General features: G+C 36.9%; 1 protein-coding gene across 2 annotated transcripts in view; it reads right to left on the minus strand.

The window, feature by feature from the left end:
* LOC148839345 (leucine-rich repeat transmembrane neuronal protein 4-like) overlaps positions 1-16,621 on the minus strand; it is a 38,914-nt gene extending 22,293 nt beyond the window's left edge. The window contains exons 1-2 of one of the 2 annotated variants that reach the window (XM_088904730.1): positions 16,399-16,621; positions 1,624-3,206 (exon numbers count right to left, since the gene is read on the minus strand). In XM_088904730.1, coding sequence (XP_088760856.1) covers positions 1,624-3,206; positions 16,399-16,402 — 1,587 coding nt within the window. In that variant the 5' untranslated portion in view covers positions 16,403-16,621. The remainder of the gene's footprint in view (positions 1-1,623; positions 3,207-16,398) is intronic. The other variant, XR_016086031.1, reaches the window with a different exon arrangement.
* Between the last annotated feature and the right edge of the window lie 300 nt (positions 16,622-16,921).

The raw sequence follows: 16,921 nt of genomic DNA on the forward strand, positions 1-16,921 counted from the left end.
TTAAAAACGTATTCAAGTTATTTTTTTTTAGAAAAGTGAAACCCTTAATCATTCTCATTTGTTTTTCTTGCAGAATTTCCTGATTAAGAATGTTTTCTTATTCTACATATAAAGGTACTGTATATTTATTACATGTATTACTTATTGGAAAAAACAGCATGAGCAATGCATGAATGAACGATACTTGAATGTACATATACATCTTATTTATGAAGAAGCTGATGTGTATATGATTTACTTATTTTTCCCATATTGTATGCACTGTCGCATCGTACACTATACGGTATCATAATCTCCATTAGCACTCCATTAGTGTTGTAGCTTGTTAAAAAAAATTAACAAGTTAGTTAAGCAATACCTACAGTATATTTTCTTAATACACGTTGACTAATCCCTGGAACCCTATTGCCACATTTTTCTAATTATTTTTTCCTTTAGGGTACATTTAATTGAAAGCTTTACCTTTTCACGTGACTAAATTTTATAAATCTATGAACCATACATCTTATAAACCTATAAACCTTATTAGTTTTTCATCTATAATTACTCAAATGAGTTTTGTCACCATTTTATGAATGTGCATTAACTTTTCCAGTCAGGGGGTATCACCCCTGTCTATAGCGACTGATGGAAGAAAACATAATCAGTTAGTGACTAAAGAACCATAGAAAATACACAAAATGGTGGCTCTACAGTGCTATAGAAGACTTCTTTTGCCCTGGCCAATTAAAGATGTATTCAGAGACTGGCAGACACTTTTACAGAGATATTCAGAGCAGCAGCACATAAAGTCTTGTTTACATCATGTTTCTGTATGAGATTTTAATACAGTGCCACTTAGGCTGTATCCCCTCCAATCCACTCCACTGCAGAAATTTGACAAAAATAAAGCCAGGAACATAATTACTTAACTAGCTTGTTAATATACATATAAATAAGATTACAAAATACATGTTTTTGGTCTAACGTGGGCACTTCTCAGTCAATGACTGGGGGGAATGTGTCTAGCTAATTCCAAAGAGGGATTATCTAATATGCACAGTAACTTGTCATAATAAGTAACATCTATCTTAATTCCGGTCTATACTTTTTTCAAACATCAATAAATATTAGATATACAGTAATCCAACATTAAATAAAGGGTCATTAAAAGGAAAAGAATCTGAAAGCCTTAAGGCACAGCAATAGTTTAATGCAATATTATGCATTTCTTAGCAGGTATAAAAGAACAACTGACATAGACCATCATTTAATGTAAAACTTTTGAGTAAGAAAGTCTATGGTTGAATATATGTCCATTTAGACTCTGGCAGGGATTCCTACTGCTGTTCCTGTTAGTTTGTTTTAGCTGAGCTGAAAATTACTTGGCCGATCCCTTAATTGAAGGATTTGCTAATTAGAACTTTTTATAACTGTTATCTGCTGAAATTGCTGCTGATGACTAGTTAGAAAAGGATAGAAGCAATTAGCTAAGAGATCAGTTGACATGAAAACCACAAGACAATCATTTCTGGAGGATTCAATTTAGGAAAACCCTGCACTAAAGTTTTACATTCCTGCAAAAAAGATTTACCTCTCACTCCCAGCCGTGGAAAGCGTTTTTAGGAGGGTGGTGTATCATACCTCGCATTCCCTGGAGCCAGAGATAGTGCAGGTGCAGGGTCCTGTGCCATTGACTAGCACATCCATGGTATCAGAGTTTGTTGGATTGTAGTTCATGTAATACTCCTGCAACTGGGGAGTTAGGTTATGCTCTGTTTCCTGAGCCTTTTTCCTGCGCTTGCGGCCCATAGAGTGCTGCTGAAGCTGCCGCATGGTGTTAGGGTAGCGCTTCCATGAGACGTAGATGACCAACAGGATTAAAGATACAGATAAAAAGAGTGCCACACTACCTGCAATGATTTTGTGAAAAGACATGTGCTCGAACTCTGGCTCTTGTGTGAAGCCAAGGCCACTGGAGGATGGTGTACTTGGTGAAAAACCCCGAGATTCTGCCTCTCCTAAACTGGAAACGGTTGGTCGGGGGAGCAGCTTGGGTCTGGGGGGGATGTATGAATGAGGAGGCATTTTGATGCCTGGTGTTGGTGCTGGCGTTGGTGAAGGGGTTAACAATGGAACTGGTGCAGGGGTTGGGATCTCTTTACAGATGCTATAATTTCTGACCACTTCCATAATTTTTGCTCCTTGTAAAGGCCTGGGGCTAGTACAAATCATAGTGGTGTCTTTGGTGCCTTTGAAGTTCTTCAGCCAGCTCACTAGTGGACAGATGCTGAGGCTGCAGTCCCACACATTGCCTGCAAGGCTGATGGTGGTCAGGGAGATCCAGGCAGTGACCACCTCTTGGGAAATGTTGCTGAGCTTGTTAGACTCGAGATTAAGGATTTGGAGTTTGGGCAGGCACTGGAAGACTACCGCATCTAAAGCTTGGATTTCATTCCCTGAGAGGTCCAGCTTTTGCAGGGAGGTCCAGGTCCAGGAGAGGCCCTGGCTTACAGAGCGAATGCGGTTCCACTGCAGATAGAGTGCCCGCAGGTTAGCGAGGCGTGGAAAGAGAAAGAAATTGATCTTCGAGAACTGGTTGTGCTCCAGATGGAGTTCAGTGAGCTTCTGTAGCCCTATAAAGGTAGTACGAGTGAGGCTGCGCAGGCGGTTGTAGCCGAGATCTAGGAACTCCAAGCTGCGACACTCTTGAAATACACGAATGGGAATGCTCCTCAAAGAGTTGGAGCGCAGGTGCAGACTGAGTAGCTTGCGCAGGCCACGGAACTGTCCAAGCTGCAGAACCTGCAGCTTGTTGTAGGACAGATCTAGGTTGCGCAGATTGGGTACGGAATGAAAGCTGAAATTGTGGACCTGCGTGATCCTGTTGGAGCTCAGAATTAGCTCCTTGAGCCGGCGGATGCCATGGAAGGCATTGCTGTCTACAGTAGTAATATAGTTGTGATCCAGGTAGAGCCAGATGAGCTGGCTGAGTTGGGAGAACTGGAAGGAATGCAAATGCTCTATGTTGTTGTAGCGCAGAGACAGACCCTGGCAACCCACTGACACATTTTTTGGAACATCATGGAAACCACCCGACTCACAGTACACGATCTTCCCTTCACACCGACAGGTCAGGGGGCATGTCCTTTGACTTTGACAAAGAGACATGAGCAGGAAAGCTTGAAGGAAGAGGAAGACTAGTTGTGCATCAAAAGCAAGGGACCCTGCAGAGATGGAAAGCACAGATATCAGTGCACAGGGAATCACTGCACCAGACTTTCTGTACAAAAGCCACAGCTGACCACCCTAAAATCTGAATTTTTGATGCCTATAAAAAATCTTCACGTTTCTCTTTTGGGGAGTTTATTACTCTTTTCTAAATACGATAGTACAATTGACCTCTCCATCACCTTTGCAAAGAGGAAAACTTTACAAACTTGACAAAGATTTGCTTGTGCGTTCACTAGTATAAGTGGCAGACTTTGGATGGTTTTCAGTAAACAAATAAATTAGAGACAAAAATGAACCATAGTGCTAATGGCTGAATATAATACAAGAAGCAGACATGCAGCGTATTCAATTAATCTTTTGATCAATGTTTTTGGAGCAGAGTGATTTCCAACTCAAAATCAACTTAACTCAGTCATAGCATTATTTAACACAAAAGACAATCACTAATATGAGAAAACAAATTTTAATCAATACAATAAATAAATACAATAAATGTAAATAAAAGTTAATATTTAAAGTACATTTTAGTACCAGATCTTTATATATAGAGATGTCTTTGGAGAGATAACAGTTCATTGATGTAGTCAGGAGCCAAGCCATTCAATCTCTTAAAGATGAGCAGTGGTATTTTCAATTGTATTCTGAATTCCACAGGGAGCCAGTGCACAGCTGCACTTTAGTTTTAAAATCTGAGTCACCAAGTTCTGAAAATATTGCAACTTGTTAAGGGTTCTTGGGAAAATAAAGTACTCTTTATGATAGGAATTCAAATCTTCCATATATGAAAAATAAGGCAAGGTTCCTTCATAAAAAATTATTTTTGAGGCCCACTTTAATAACTGTCTTATTCAAGCACAATCCTCTTCTACCTCTTCTATGTATCGAGCATGTACAGTATAGCTGGCTTTTGGTTTACATTCACTTCTTTTCATTCACATGTTTACCAAATGTTATTGGACAATAGCAATTATTGATCTGGTTAAAGGGAAAATGGTTGACTTCAAATTACAAACCCATATCCCAAATAATGTATAACCTTTTAAGATAAAGACCCACCTTTCTAAACTAAGGGAATGTAGATGTTAGATCTCCTGTTTTTCTCAGAAAGGGAAGGGTATGAGTGGGAGATTGCGGGAGACATACATTAGAAACTGAGCACACAGCAATTTGCAGAGAGAGTCATCAATTCTGTAAATGTAATCCTACTGAAACAGTTAACACTTATTACAGTGTAGCTGAAAATCACTCCCCAGCTAATTCAGTTATAAATCAGCACAATTCCCATTTCTAACTGTCTAAAAACCCATGTACAGAGAGCATTAAAGTGGAGGTAATGGACAAAAATCCATACGTATTAGTGCCAAATTCTCTAGACATACATTAAAACTTATAAAGTGCATTTCATGCTTTCACCCAGAACTCCTCAACACCTGCATCTGGCACTATATCTAGCTAGTAATCAGGGCTTACTGGCTAACACTTCATCTAAACTATACCCCCAAAGAACAGTAATGCCACTCATTGGGACTATTAAAATGACCTATCAATTTCCTGGATTGCTTCTTTGCTTAAGCAAGTGATGTATTTGTATTGCAAGCAAAACCATCTGACAGCCCTTTCTGCATGCAGTGCTGTTAATATATGTTCAGATGTAATTACAAATGTTCTTGTTCCTATACCATTAATGCAGTAAGTCGTGCTATTCAGCTGAAACATGTATATACTGTATATATTATACATATTTATAATATGATCATAATCATCTCTTGATTAAAAATTTCTTCCATCATTTTTTTGCTGCAGTCTGGCTGTGTAGCCTCTATTGCCGGCTAGTATATGTAGTGTGGATCCAGAATATTATATACTGTACTTAGAGTATAGTTTGAAGGGTGTAAAATTATTATTTGAATACATTTTCCTGCAGTAAAAATAAAAAGGTGATTATGGGAGTTAATCTATTAATGATCCAATTTTAGGGTCATTCTAACTCCATCACAGAAAACTCATATTTCATAATAACACAATATTTATTTTATCCAAATCTCCTCACAGTGTATAGCAATATATATTTTCTGGGAAGAGGGAGTTCGAATTGCTAGACATTTAGTTCGGTGTTCAAGATTTCGTTGCCTCGGATGTATGTTTATAGGGAAGGGGTACTTTAGTAGAATCGTCTCAATATTAAATATCTTGCACAGTAAAAAAAGAAGGTAGCTCTGGAAGATAAAGCAGACTTTAAACAACTAAGTATCACAACATAACATGTTCCCAATCAAATGTAATAAGGTTTCATTATTATTCCACTGAATTATGCTAACCTTGTTCTAATATTCATGTGGACACATAATATTATAATATTTTTTAGGAAAGATCATTTAATATTATTCCTCAAAAGGTTAATGTATGTTAACTGTAATTAAAAAAACACCAAGTCAATGTGCCTTGTTTACTCTACTCTACTTAGATTGCTCACTGCTTAGCTCATATAAAACCAAATCAGCTATTTATTGTTCTAGGTTAATTTTAATGTTTTCCAAGTAATGATAAATTGTCTATTTATCTCAATTCCTTTCTCCTTTTGGAAAAAGAGTAAATACATTTTCCATAGACTCTTTTTAATATTTAGGCAATAATATAAATCCTGCTGGAACACGGCAAGTGTATAATGTGATGCACAATGAAAACACAACAGTGTAAGTTTTCCATTAATTGCTCAAAAGAAAGTCAAAGATATGATTGTTATCTGCTCAAAGAAATGAAGAACATCAGGTTCCTATCAACATGATTGAAGAGAGAAGTTTCCAAGTGAATGAGATGCTCTGCTTTGACCATCAGCAAACTAATCCAGAGAAACAAGAAAACTGACTCTGAGAGGGACAGACCATGCCCTGGGAGGAGGAGGAGGGTCAACACATCATTCTGATCCATCTGTTTAACTTTTTTTCAGACTTCAATGACCACAGCTGAAAACATTTCAAGAGCAAATAGCCCACTCATGAACAGAATGAGTATAGGTTGCCAGTTACATGAAAATGATCTGCAAGGTAGCACAGAGGTCATATGGTGAGTGAAAAAATCTTCCTTATCTGTAGGTCAAAGAACATCCAAGGTGGTAACAAAGAGAGTGGGTAGAGTTTCTTTTTTATTTCACTAATGAACCCTGTTTTGTCCTTCATGGTCCTCATGGATAACAATGTATCCATAATGTAGATGTCTGACTCCTGTTGACTGTAGAATTACCATCAGTACATCATAGAGTACTAGATGTAAGGGAATACATTTCTTTTGGTGCATAATGAGGGTGATCTTACCATTCAGCAATTTATTGATGGCATCTTTAAACCATCAGCCATATCACCCTGCAACTTACAACTGGGAATCCACTGAAGCTCAGCAGGTGTGAGCCTGGTCAGTACCTGGATGGGAGACCCCTTGGGATAAACTAAGGTTGCTGCTGGAAGTGGTGTTAGTGGGGCCAGCAGGGGTTACTTACCCTGCAGTCTGTGTGGGTCCTAATGCCACAAGTTAGTGCTGGGGACACCACACTGTAAAAAGGTGCCATCCTTCAGATGAGACGTAAAACCGCAGCCCTTTCTCTCTTTGGTCATTAAAAATCCCAGGGTGTTTCTCGAAAAGAGTAAGGGGTGTTACCCTGGCATCCTGGCCCAATTTCCCATTGACCTTTGCCAATCATGGCCTCCTAATAGTCCTCATCTATGAATTGGCTTCATCATTCTGTTCTCCTCCCCACTGATAGCTGATGTGTGGTGAGCGTTCTGGCGCACTATGGCTGCCGTTGCATCATCCAGCTGGATGCTGCACATTGGTGGTGGTGAAGGGGAGTCCCCATTACTGCAAAGTGCTTTGAGTGGAGTGTCCAGGAAAGCACTATATAAGTGTAAGCAAGTATTATAATTATTTAAACCAACAGTTTCAAATTTAGTAGAAACCAAACTGGAACTGTTGAATTTTCAGCAAGACCTCTCCATACTGAGATTACAAAGGCATTTCTTGAAGACAACTATGCTGAGGTCTTTGGCTGGCCATTTTGCTGTATCCATGTACAACACAGCATGTGTGGGGATAACTACTAATATCATCAAAAGTCACATACTTAACAGATCAATTTTCTCAAATGACAGAATATTCCACAGCTGCCGATCAAGAGTCTGACAAGTTCCACATGTCAATGCTAGTAGTGGCTCGTGGGATAGGCATAATACTACTTTAAAGGGATTTTTCTTTAAAGAAAATCCATCCTATGACCCCCTCTATGAACAACCAATAGATGATATCAACTTCTCAATGTTACATTTTGACAGTATGTCATCACATTTCATTTTGAAAACATAGCAGGATTCTTTTAACTACATTTGGTTAAATTGTTATATTGATGTTTTAATTTTCAATTAAATTCGGTAAATTTGAGTAGTGTATTTTACATGTATGCATGTATATATGTATCCCTGAAGAGAAAACGGTCTCTTTCATAATGCACTACAGATATTGATGTCTACATGTGTGGAATTCCAAGATGTCCTCCTTATTCTGGGAAAGCTGGAAAACTGGTAAGGTTGTGTGTGTTGTCTACTGTACCATGTTATGGATTTATATTTCTTTTAAGTTAGGTTAGTTCTCTAAGCATATACTGTACTTAATTCATTTTATTGTACTGTGTAGTACATTTTAAAGAAAAGGCAGTTACCTAGGGATGAATGTATATTAATGATTTTGGGAGTGGCAGTTAGAAATGCACAATATCGTAGCAGGCCCTTTGTACATACTGTATGATCCTGATGTATAATAAACTCTCTTCTTTCCTTGTCTAGGCAGATGTTTAATTTGAAATGAATAGTTAAATTATTGTTAAATGATTTTTAACAACAACAGTGTTAAGATTACTGTTGAAAACAAAGCAGAATATATTCATGTTCATTTGTTTCTTCTCTTGTAGACTATACTGTATATATATAAAATATATTTTCCACATTCTTGATTCCTTTCAGGATAGAAATCTAATTATCTTTTGATTCATGGCAAGGAACTCATCCACAGTAAATTACTGGAGTCACACACATACTATATGCAGACACACATGCATGTTCATCAAGCCATGCGTGAATGTGTTTGATTTGGCTTTTTTCTTTCCACTTACAAGTATGCCAATACAAAGGATGAAAGCAGTTTGAAGAACATGAGCTGGAGGCAAGCCGATTTATTTTTTCTTCCTAGTATAGTTAAGGATAGGAAAAATCAGACCTTTGCTGACTGTGTCAACCATGACTTTTCTAATATTCATTGTGAATATTAAATTGGGAAATTATATTAGGCCATGACAGGAACCTTATTCAGGCTTAAGTTATCAATTAAACAAGAGGGTTTAAATAATTAAAACATCAATCCAAATTGACATTGAAGGGTATACGAATTCTGGTATTTGCTTCCTCCTTGGAAAATTTTATCTCAGTGGATTTCAGTTCCAGTCCTGGGGGACCCGTGTGTCTTCTGGTGATTGCTCTAGCCGAGTTCTCAATAGCAGGCAAATTGATTTTGATTTTGTTTTTGAGACATCTTTTTCATTTGCTTTCAGCTCGTAAAATGTATGGAGTTTGTAACTGGTGTCAATCTTGTGCCAAATCCTGAGTTTCAGAGCTTCTCTCATTCAGGTGCATCAGCTGAAATGCATCCAATTGCATTTAAACAGTAGGGAAAAAAACAAACACTCACCATGGGGGTGTTTGACACATTATCATTTCCACCTGTGTCTGTACATCATAACATGATTGCCTTATTTCTTTTAGCCAGAAATAAAGGCACAGATTCTTAATTAGCAAGGCCAGGAGAGAGAGCATACATTCCTGTATGCTGAAGTTGTTAGACACGTATTTTTGCTATGGTATTTTGGAAACCAAGAGGGTATGAAAAATCTGAATCTAAATCTAAACAGGTGAACAGGTTAGTTATACAAACTAATTAGCACCAGTGAGTTAGGGCCCAGTGGAAACAAAAACCAGCTGACACAGTGTCACCAAGGACCAAAATTATTTTATTTTATTTATTGGACGAATCAGACAAACAATGGGGAAATAGTCTCAGCTGGTTAGTCATTTGCTGTGCCCATAGACAGTGGAAAAGGGTAAGATCACAAGTTGATTCAAGCTTCCCTGCAGTGAAGTGAGTGGTAATTTTGTTTATTTGCAGCACTTAGTCAATAGATGCATGCCAAAGGCTGACAACTTCAGGTTTACTGACAGCTCTGATTGCTCTAATAGTGCCATCATGTATCTGTCGTTCTTCATCATTCTGCTATTGAGTAGTGTTACTCACTCAACAGAACCCTGAGTGCTCTATTTGTTTCATAATGCCTTTCATAGTATTTGTTGACTTTATTGTGTTTAATTAGTGAATCATTTTGTAAGCCGTCAACAAGAAGTTGTTGAACAGAGAGTTTTTAAAATATCACTTTTCTGGGCTTTTTATTATTAATATCTTAGATATCGCTATACAGAAAAATAAATTGATAGGTAAAACATACATAGAAATCAATTGATTTCACATGACTGCTGCGTCTGCAACTGTAGATATAAAGAAAAAGACCTACAGGCCCACTTACAATGAAAGTGTATAGTTGCTTTATTTGGGTACATAAATTTTACATTATCATGTAACACAAAATAATTAGCTTTAGAATTAGGGGATTTTAAGAAATACGCACTTAATTTCCTTAAAGCAACACTCATGCAACCTTAAAAAGAGGCTGCTTTTTAATGTTACAGTATGTTAATATTACGTAATGGAGTTGAAAATTTGTAAAATGACCTTATGTAATAGAGCATGCTGTGATTCCCATCTTCTCTCCCATAAAACCAAAAAAATAAAATGCAGGTGCAGAGTGAGAATGTAACATGTAACATGTTGCTGCAAATCAGTGCCCTGATATGATGCATTCAGACTTCTATGAATTCAGAACTGAACTACTGTAAATTGGAATATGAAGCAAAAAAGCTTATGCATGCACAAAGATGTTTTGTCCTATAGATGTCATGCATTGTAGACAGCTGCAGAATAATGGATTGTTGTGCTGTTGATTATGACTAGGAGTTGAGTAGATGAACTTTTTGCTTAAAAACAAGCAGTGAGCATCCATGCTCACAAGGGGGAGTAGCATCCTGTTTATTCAAGAGAATTGAGGTGTCAGGAGCCGGCTGTACTCCTTGAACTCATTCACACAAGCATTCAAAATGTCTATCCACTCATTGCCATAACTTTCTAAGTTATGCGGACCAGATCGAAGGTAACCCACACTCCGTCTCACAATCAGTGGAATGTTAAAAATTTGTGTGTGGGGGAAAGGGATTTAGTAACCTGTACGAGAACAAAGCACTATGATCACAGCATAGGAACCTGAAGCAAGGAGTGGGGCTGCATAATCTCAGTCCAATTACTCCTGATTTGTTCTATGACCATATGTGTTCCAAAGACCTCTGAGTAATACAATACATATCTTGTGGGCACTGGATTATCCACCATGTACAGTTGAAGCCATTTAATGAGGTGTAATGTGTAATTCAGCCCCCAAAGTACACACTTTAGGCCTTGGAAAGAGTGGCTAGCTATGCCACAGTCTCCACATTTTACGGTTACTCTTAAATCATCAGTTTGTAATGACTTGGAATGCATGTGAGCTTTGACAACTTTAGTAAGCTCATTGGTTTAATTAAGTCAGGAATGACCTATTGTGATCTTTGAGAGCTGCAGGGTGTTGGGATTTGTATTCCAAATGATCTCTAAATTGGCTAATTGAACAAATCAGATTGTTCCAAATGAGTTTGTCCCAAGTGTTTAGAGACTAATGATTTAAATTTGGCCTATAAAACATGCTGGACAGTGGCTCTACCGGACCAGGTCTTATGAAAGCAAATTATGATTTTTGATTTTAATTATACAAAAAAATATATACTTTTGTACATTAAGCTGATACGAGAGATCCAAATAGAAATGTTTCAATTATTTGCAGTTAATAATTCACATTTGATTTCTAAATGTCATTACATAAACTAATTAAGATTTTCACTACTTTTGTAGGCAATTATTTTAAATGTAAAAAAATTAAAAAAATTAATATCATTATATTATAGAGGCACAAATTATATAAGTTGAATATGTTTATAAATATCCTAAATAATATATGTAACATTTTTCTTTTACAGTGAATGCTGCCTATTATGTTTATTTCCTTCATTTTAAAGTCTGAATTCTACTTCTACTGTATATACCTTAAGTATGAAACTGTGACTTTGCATTCCAGCAGTGTGTGCTATGTACAACAAGTGCTTATGATCCAAGTGTGTTTGTATTTTGTGCAATACAGTTTTATAAACAATAGCAAAGCATTTATGGTCAAACAGTATTAGTTACTGAGTTAAATAAAGGTACAGTATAATGTATATTAAGTGTTAGATCTATGGCTGTAGTTATCCTATACTCTGTTTCACATACAAAGACAAACTGGTGTTTCTGCATTTTACCATTCACTGAAGTACAGGTAGTAACAGATTGAGGGTATAAAGATCTGCCCAAGGGTAAGAGGGAGAAACAAATTGGTTTACAGTGCATTAAGATTTTAATTACAAATACTTAAATAATGATCTTGCAAAAATGAACAGCAGGGCTCTGTCATCACAATCAGTTATTTATACTGGAAATAAAACATTGTTTCATCATGTAAAAGTAATATCTAACTGTATTGTTAGCATTTTTACTTTATTTTCCACATTATAAAAAACTATTAAAGCATACATGATTTGAGTTTGAGCCATATGTGCAAATATTGCTTTGTTAAAGCAAAAGGTCTCAAAATGCATATACTCTATCTTGCTAATAAAAATGTAATTTAATTAACCCAGAAGCCAAAATGCCTTTGTCAGCTCGTGCTTAATCATGCCTTGTTTTGCAGGCAGCTGTAGGTATTTACCGGCTGATTATAAAGATTGCATGGAATCTTTTTACTGAAAACAGTGGACGTGACATAATTCTATATCACATTCAGTGGCATTAGCATACAGCTATTCATTATATATGTACTATGCATCAAAACTATTTATCTATTTATGCATTATGCTTTTTGAAAAATAAAGTATATGAATTTTGGAATACTGATTATATGTTTCTGGCATCATTAGATCATTCATGACTGCACTATAGAAGGGACTTTGACTATTGAATAAACTTTAAGTCACCTCATTAGGTAGATATGATTGGCACAGGTGATGAGGTGATTTAACCTAATGAATGTCAATCAAGAAAGAAAAACAGGAATTTAACCAATATCCCCAGCTTATCAAGAGAACAACATACTTGTGCCATTGGTACTTAGAAAGCTGGATAAATCAGTGCACTGTCACTCTCATTCTGAGTTGTCAGAAATTATTAACCTGGGAAGGCATCACAGCCAAGCAAAGTCCATCAATGACAAGCCATGATCTGGAAGGCCAAAAATAACAGCACTGTGCCAAGATCAATGGGAAGGTCCACATCTAATGATCTGGGCAGGAGTGTCTAATCGCCACAGAGCTCTACTTGTAGTGATTGATAGAAAACCTTACAGAATGGTGTTATACTGATGGAAGTCCTGGGACCTTATTTGCCACCCTTCCTATAGGCTCATCATGATATGACAACATTCCAGCAGCTCAACGCATTTCCCTTGCAATGAGAGATGAGACGTTGTGAGGGAGAGAGGTGAGAAATGTTTTGCTGTGGATGCCCCACATGCCAGTTTTCAGCCCTATTAATCATTTGTAGGATGAACTTAGATGATGTGTGGCATGTAGGGCTCAGAGACCAGTGAACAAGCACATGCATGTGCAGGCTTTGTGAGGGGAATCCCACAAGACAGCATCTTCAACCTGATGGTACAGCTTGTATTGTTGTCAGTAGTGGCCATACATGCTAAAAGCCTGTGATTTTCACACAAGATCCTCTGTTGATCAGCACTGTTAATGATGTTAAGTAACAGAAGGAATTTGAATTTATTAATGTTTAACACAATTCCAGTGAATGTGTATGAAAATATATTATTTTTAGTTATTTCTTGACAATGCTTTCTGACTTTGTTGCAGTTAAATAAAGTTTATTTCTGTGTTGTGTAGATATATTATACAGAGATAGATACCTAACTGAGATACTGTACTGTATATAAACCAAACATGAGAATAAGAGGCAATATTGACTTTTCTTTTTGTCAGCCTCAAAATTTCACTTGAAATTATTTCTCAAAAGAAAAGCAAAAAATCTATCTAGAAGATTTCAATAATGGCCTGCAGCAAATATGCAATCAATAGTTTACTTGTATACTTCAGGAATTAAGAGGGAGAAAATGAGGAAAATAAATTAGAATATAACCATTTTTCACATCAACAGAGATAAACAAGCTCCTAGAATATCTATTTAAAACCTATTCCTGCAATATATTTGACTTTACATACTAAACACTTCAGAAAAAAAGTTCACAAAACTTAATGAAGGAGAAGGAATTTATATACTTCTCTTCTTGGCTTCAAGGCTGATCTTATGCAGTTTTTCTAAAGTGAACAAGACAGGTACAAGACCACCCAGGGTCCAAATAAAGAAAAAAGCTGAAACAGCTGAAAGCTGTGTTTCACCTTTCTATTTTTCAGTGTAGAATTAATCTTTACGTGTTACTTTGCAGCCAACACACAGTGATGCAGCTCCCTACTCATACATTTGTTTATTTCATTGCTGATTTTAGCAAAGATCAGGAAAGCAAACTGCAATTCAAAACAACAGTTTCTTTAATAAGCCTTGTACTTAATATTCATAAATCCTAACATCTAAAGTCATATCCTAAAAATATGTAGTCATACAAGTTTTAAGGGTTTGTGTTGGGAAGCTGATAACTGGCTACAGATAGGATAGGAATAGAGGAAAATATGTAGTACTGTGATTGCTATTGTATGGCATACAAGTGACAGGATTATGCCTTGGGTATCCATGGCAGCTAGCTGCTGTGGTTAATTACTGGAAGCAAAGCATAATATAAAGTGGTAAGAATCCAATTGAGCACAAGGCCAAGGCCCTCAGTGTATGTCTTGAAAAACTGTTGTCTCAGCTCAACGTGTACCCCTAATGTCAGACAGCCAAAGACCACACAAAGAATGTGTAACAAAACAATTCCTATTCTATATGAATTATGACATTTACTGTGATATGTCATTCCTCTCATCCATTGGAATTATTGTTAATTTAGAAAAAAAATAGGTACCATAGATCAGGATAGAGAAACCACTGTTCATGAATATATGTCATAACAGGGTGCATAGAGAATAAGGTCACGCTATAGTGACATCTGTTTCTCAGGTTCTCAAGGAAAATTAACCTCTCCAGTTCTAGTCAGTATTGATCTTTCAGCTTAGTGAGTTTAGCATTCTTTAGGACCGTGGAGATCGGCTGCCTGAGATGGCAGATTGACTGGTTTATGCCATGTTGATGGCATGATTCAAAGATTGATACCTGTCATTGTTGTGATAAATTTTAGAGGGGACAGAATTTTAAAGCTCCATAATGTAGAATGCTGTGGTGACACGAAGCTTTGGGTTCTCAAGTCTACAAATCACAGTGCAGTGGACCCAACATTTCCCACAGAATGATGCTCCTTTGGACTACAAGAGTCTGGTATCCAGGATGTGCTTCAGGTAGTACAGTAAAAACAAAGAACTAAAGAAGCATACCACAAAAAAGAGATAAGGCACAGAAGCTGGGTACTTTGTTGCAAAATTAAAGATTAAGAGGCTTCAGTGGACATTTTACACAAAGACCATGTAATGATCTTTAATAAGAGTCTATATTATTAAAGCCATGTTGTATGTCATGCTTGGTTCCCTGGCAAAACATTGCAATTTTTTTCTATCCTTGAGATAATAAAATCACTACTCGGAAACAATGTACAAGTCAGTAACCATACTCAAAAGTGACAACCAAGCTTGTTCATTCCATTTCTAATCGTTTAGGAGCTGTCAAGAAAGCTTACTTAAAGCTGTGCCTGTAACAAAAAAAACTCTTAACATAAACCTATCTCCTGTCAGGGTGGCCAGTGGGATGTGTCAATATCTTTTTTCTCTGTACATATTATACCAGACAAGGGCATATAGACCTGGAAGACCATTTAAAAGCCATGCACAATTATATGTTTCACAGATGCCAATAACAGAAACAAGACCCTCTTTGAAAGGGCTCATTCTGCTGCTAAGAGTCAATAATAAACAGTTCACGGATCAGGTCTCTATTTAAGATGTCTAATCTTTAGTCATAAACATGTCAATAGCCAGTAAGTTCTCCAGCTTGGAGGATAAATGAATTTTTAAGAATACAGTGCTGCTGTGTTGGGATGGAGAAACTGCAAAGTGCTCTGTGATGAGATGATAATATTCCTTAGAAAACCTAGTACGAGCCTCTGGTACCCTGATCCCCCAGACAATTGAGTTTTGGCTCTTGTTTTTGGTTAAGAGAAACAAAGCAGATATACATTTCTTTCTCTCCTACATCCAGTGAAGAGTTTTATGCAAAGCTAAATAAAGTCTGTCACTGCATAATATAACCTGTTACTCAGTTTCATATTAAGGCTTTGTTTATTTGTACAGTACTGTAGATATACAGTAATTGTAGTCTAAAAATGGGTTGGATACAACAAAATTTGTATCCCTAGACAAGTGTTTGTTAAACTCATCAACGATATTTCTAAAATATTTCTCAGAGGAGGCGTTAATATTCATTACTTCCATTCGTTTTGAACAAACTGATTTCTTTTAAGCATAGGTTTATATTAAAGCGTGCAATATCCTTGTTACTGTATCTTGTTCTACACTAAAAATATTTCATGCTGTTCACTTTGTACACGCCACAAAGCACTTTAAATCTGTAAATCTGTTTGATAAAAACAATTTAGTCTTCCGGTGACGTTGATACTTTGAGCTCCCTGAAAAACATTTTATTGATCCATGGCTGCTTTGAAAAACACGATGTACAGTAAAATAAAGCAGGGCAGGTAAAATAAGCAGGTGCACCGACAATTTCATTAACATTGCGCACTCTGCTTTTACCAGATTTGCTGCTGTTAGTCTGTTCCAATAGCATCTTAAAAATAACTTTTTTCCAAAAGTAGCTTACCCATTTTTGGCAATCTGATATCCGCTCTTTTCTCAGCCAGCTAGGACTCGTGAATCCGCTGCTTCTTTGCTAGTCCACTTCTATTATCGGTTCAAGCCGACCAAACAGATAAAGCCCCCGCAGCCTGCAAGCACACACAGGGGACACCTGCTCGGCGCTGTGCTACGTACAGTAGTTGGGCGAGATTTCGAAGCAACGTTTCTGAAATCTCAAAATTCTTTCTCGAAACCATTTGCTCTTAAGTTTTCCATGATCTGATCAAGATGAATCAAAAGCGGCGGTTGTTAACGTACCTAGTAATAATAATAATAATAATAAAGTCGGGTTTTGTATTCTACAAATAATTATCTATATATATAGAAAAAATTAAAGTTTGACAAATAGGAAAATAGTAGTCATTATCTTTGTTCCCTTACAATCCATTCATTCATCTTCCGAGTCGACGTGACAATCTGAACTAAAAGCATCCTTGATTAGATAGAATAGCTCTCCGGATGGCTGTGGTTACTATGGTGTGGCTACA

The sequence above is a fragment of the Atractosteus spatula genome, chromosome 2 (assembly GCF_055471065.1).
Source record: "Atractosteus spatula isolate fAtrSpa1 chromosome 2, fAtrSpa1.hap1, whole genome shotgun sequence".
NCBI classification, from domain to species: domain Eukaryota; kingdom Metazoa; phylum Chordata; class Actinopteri; order Semionotiformes; family Lepisosteidae; genus Atractosteus; species Atractosteus spatula.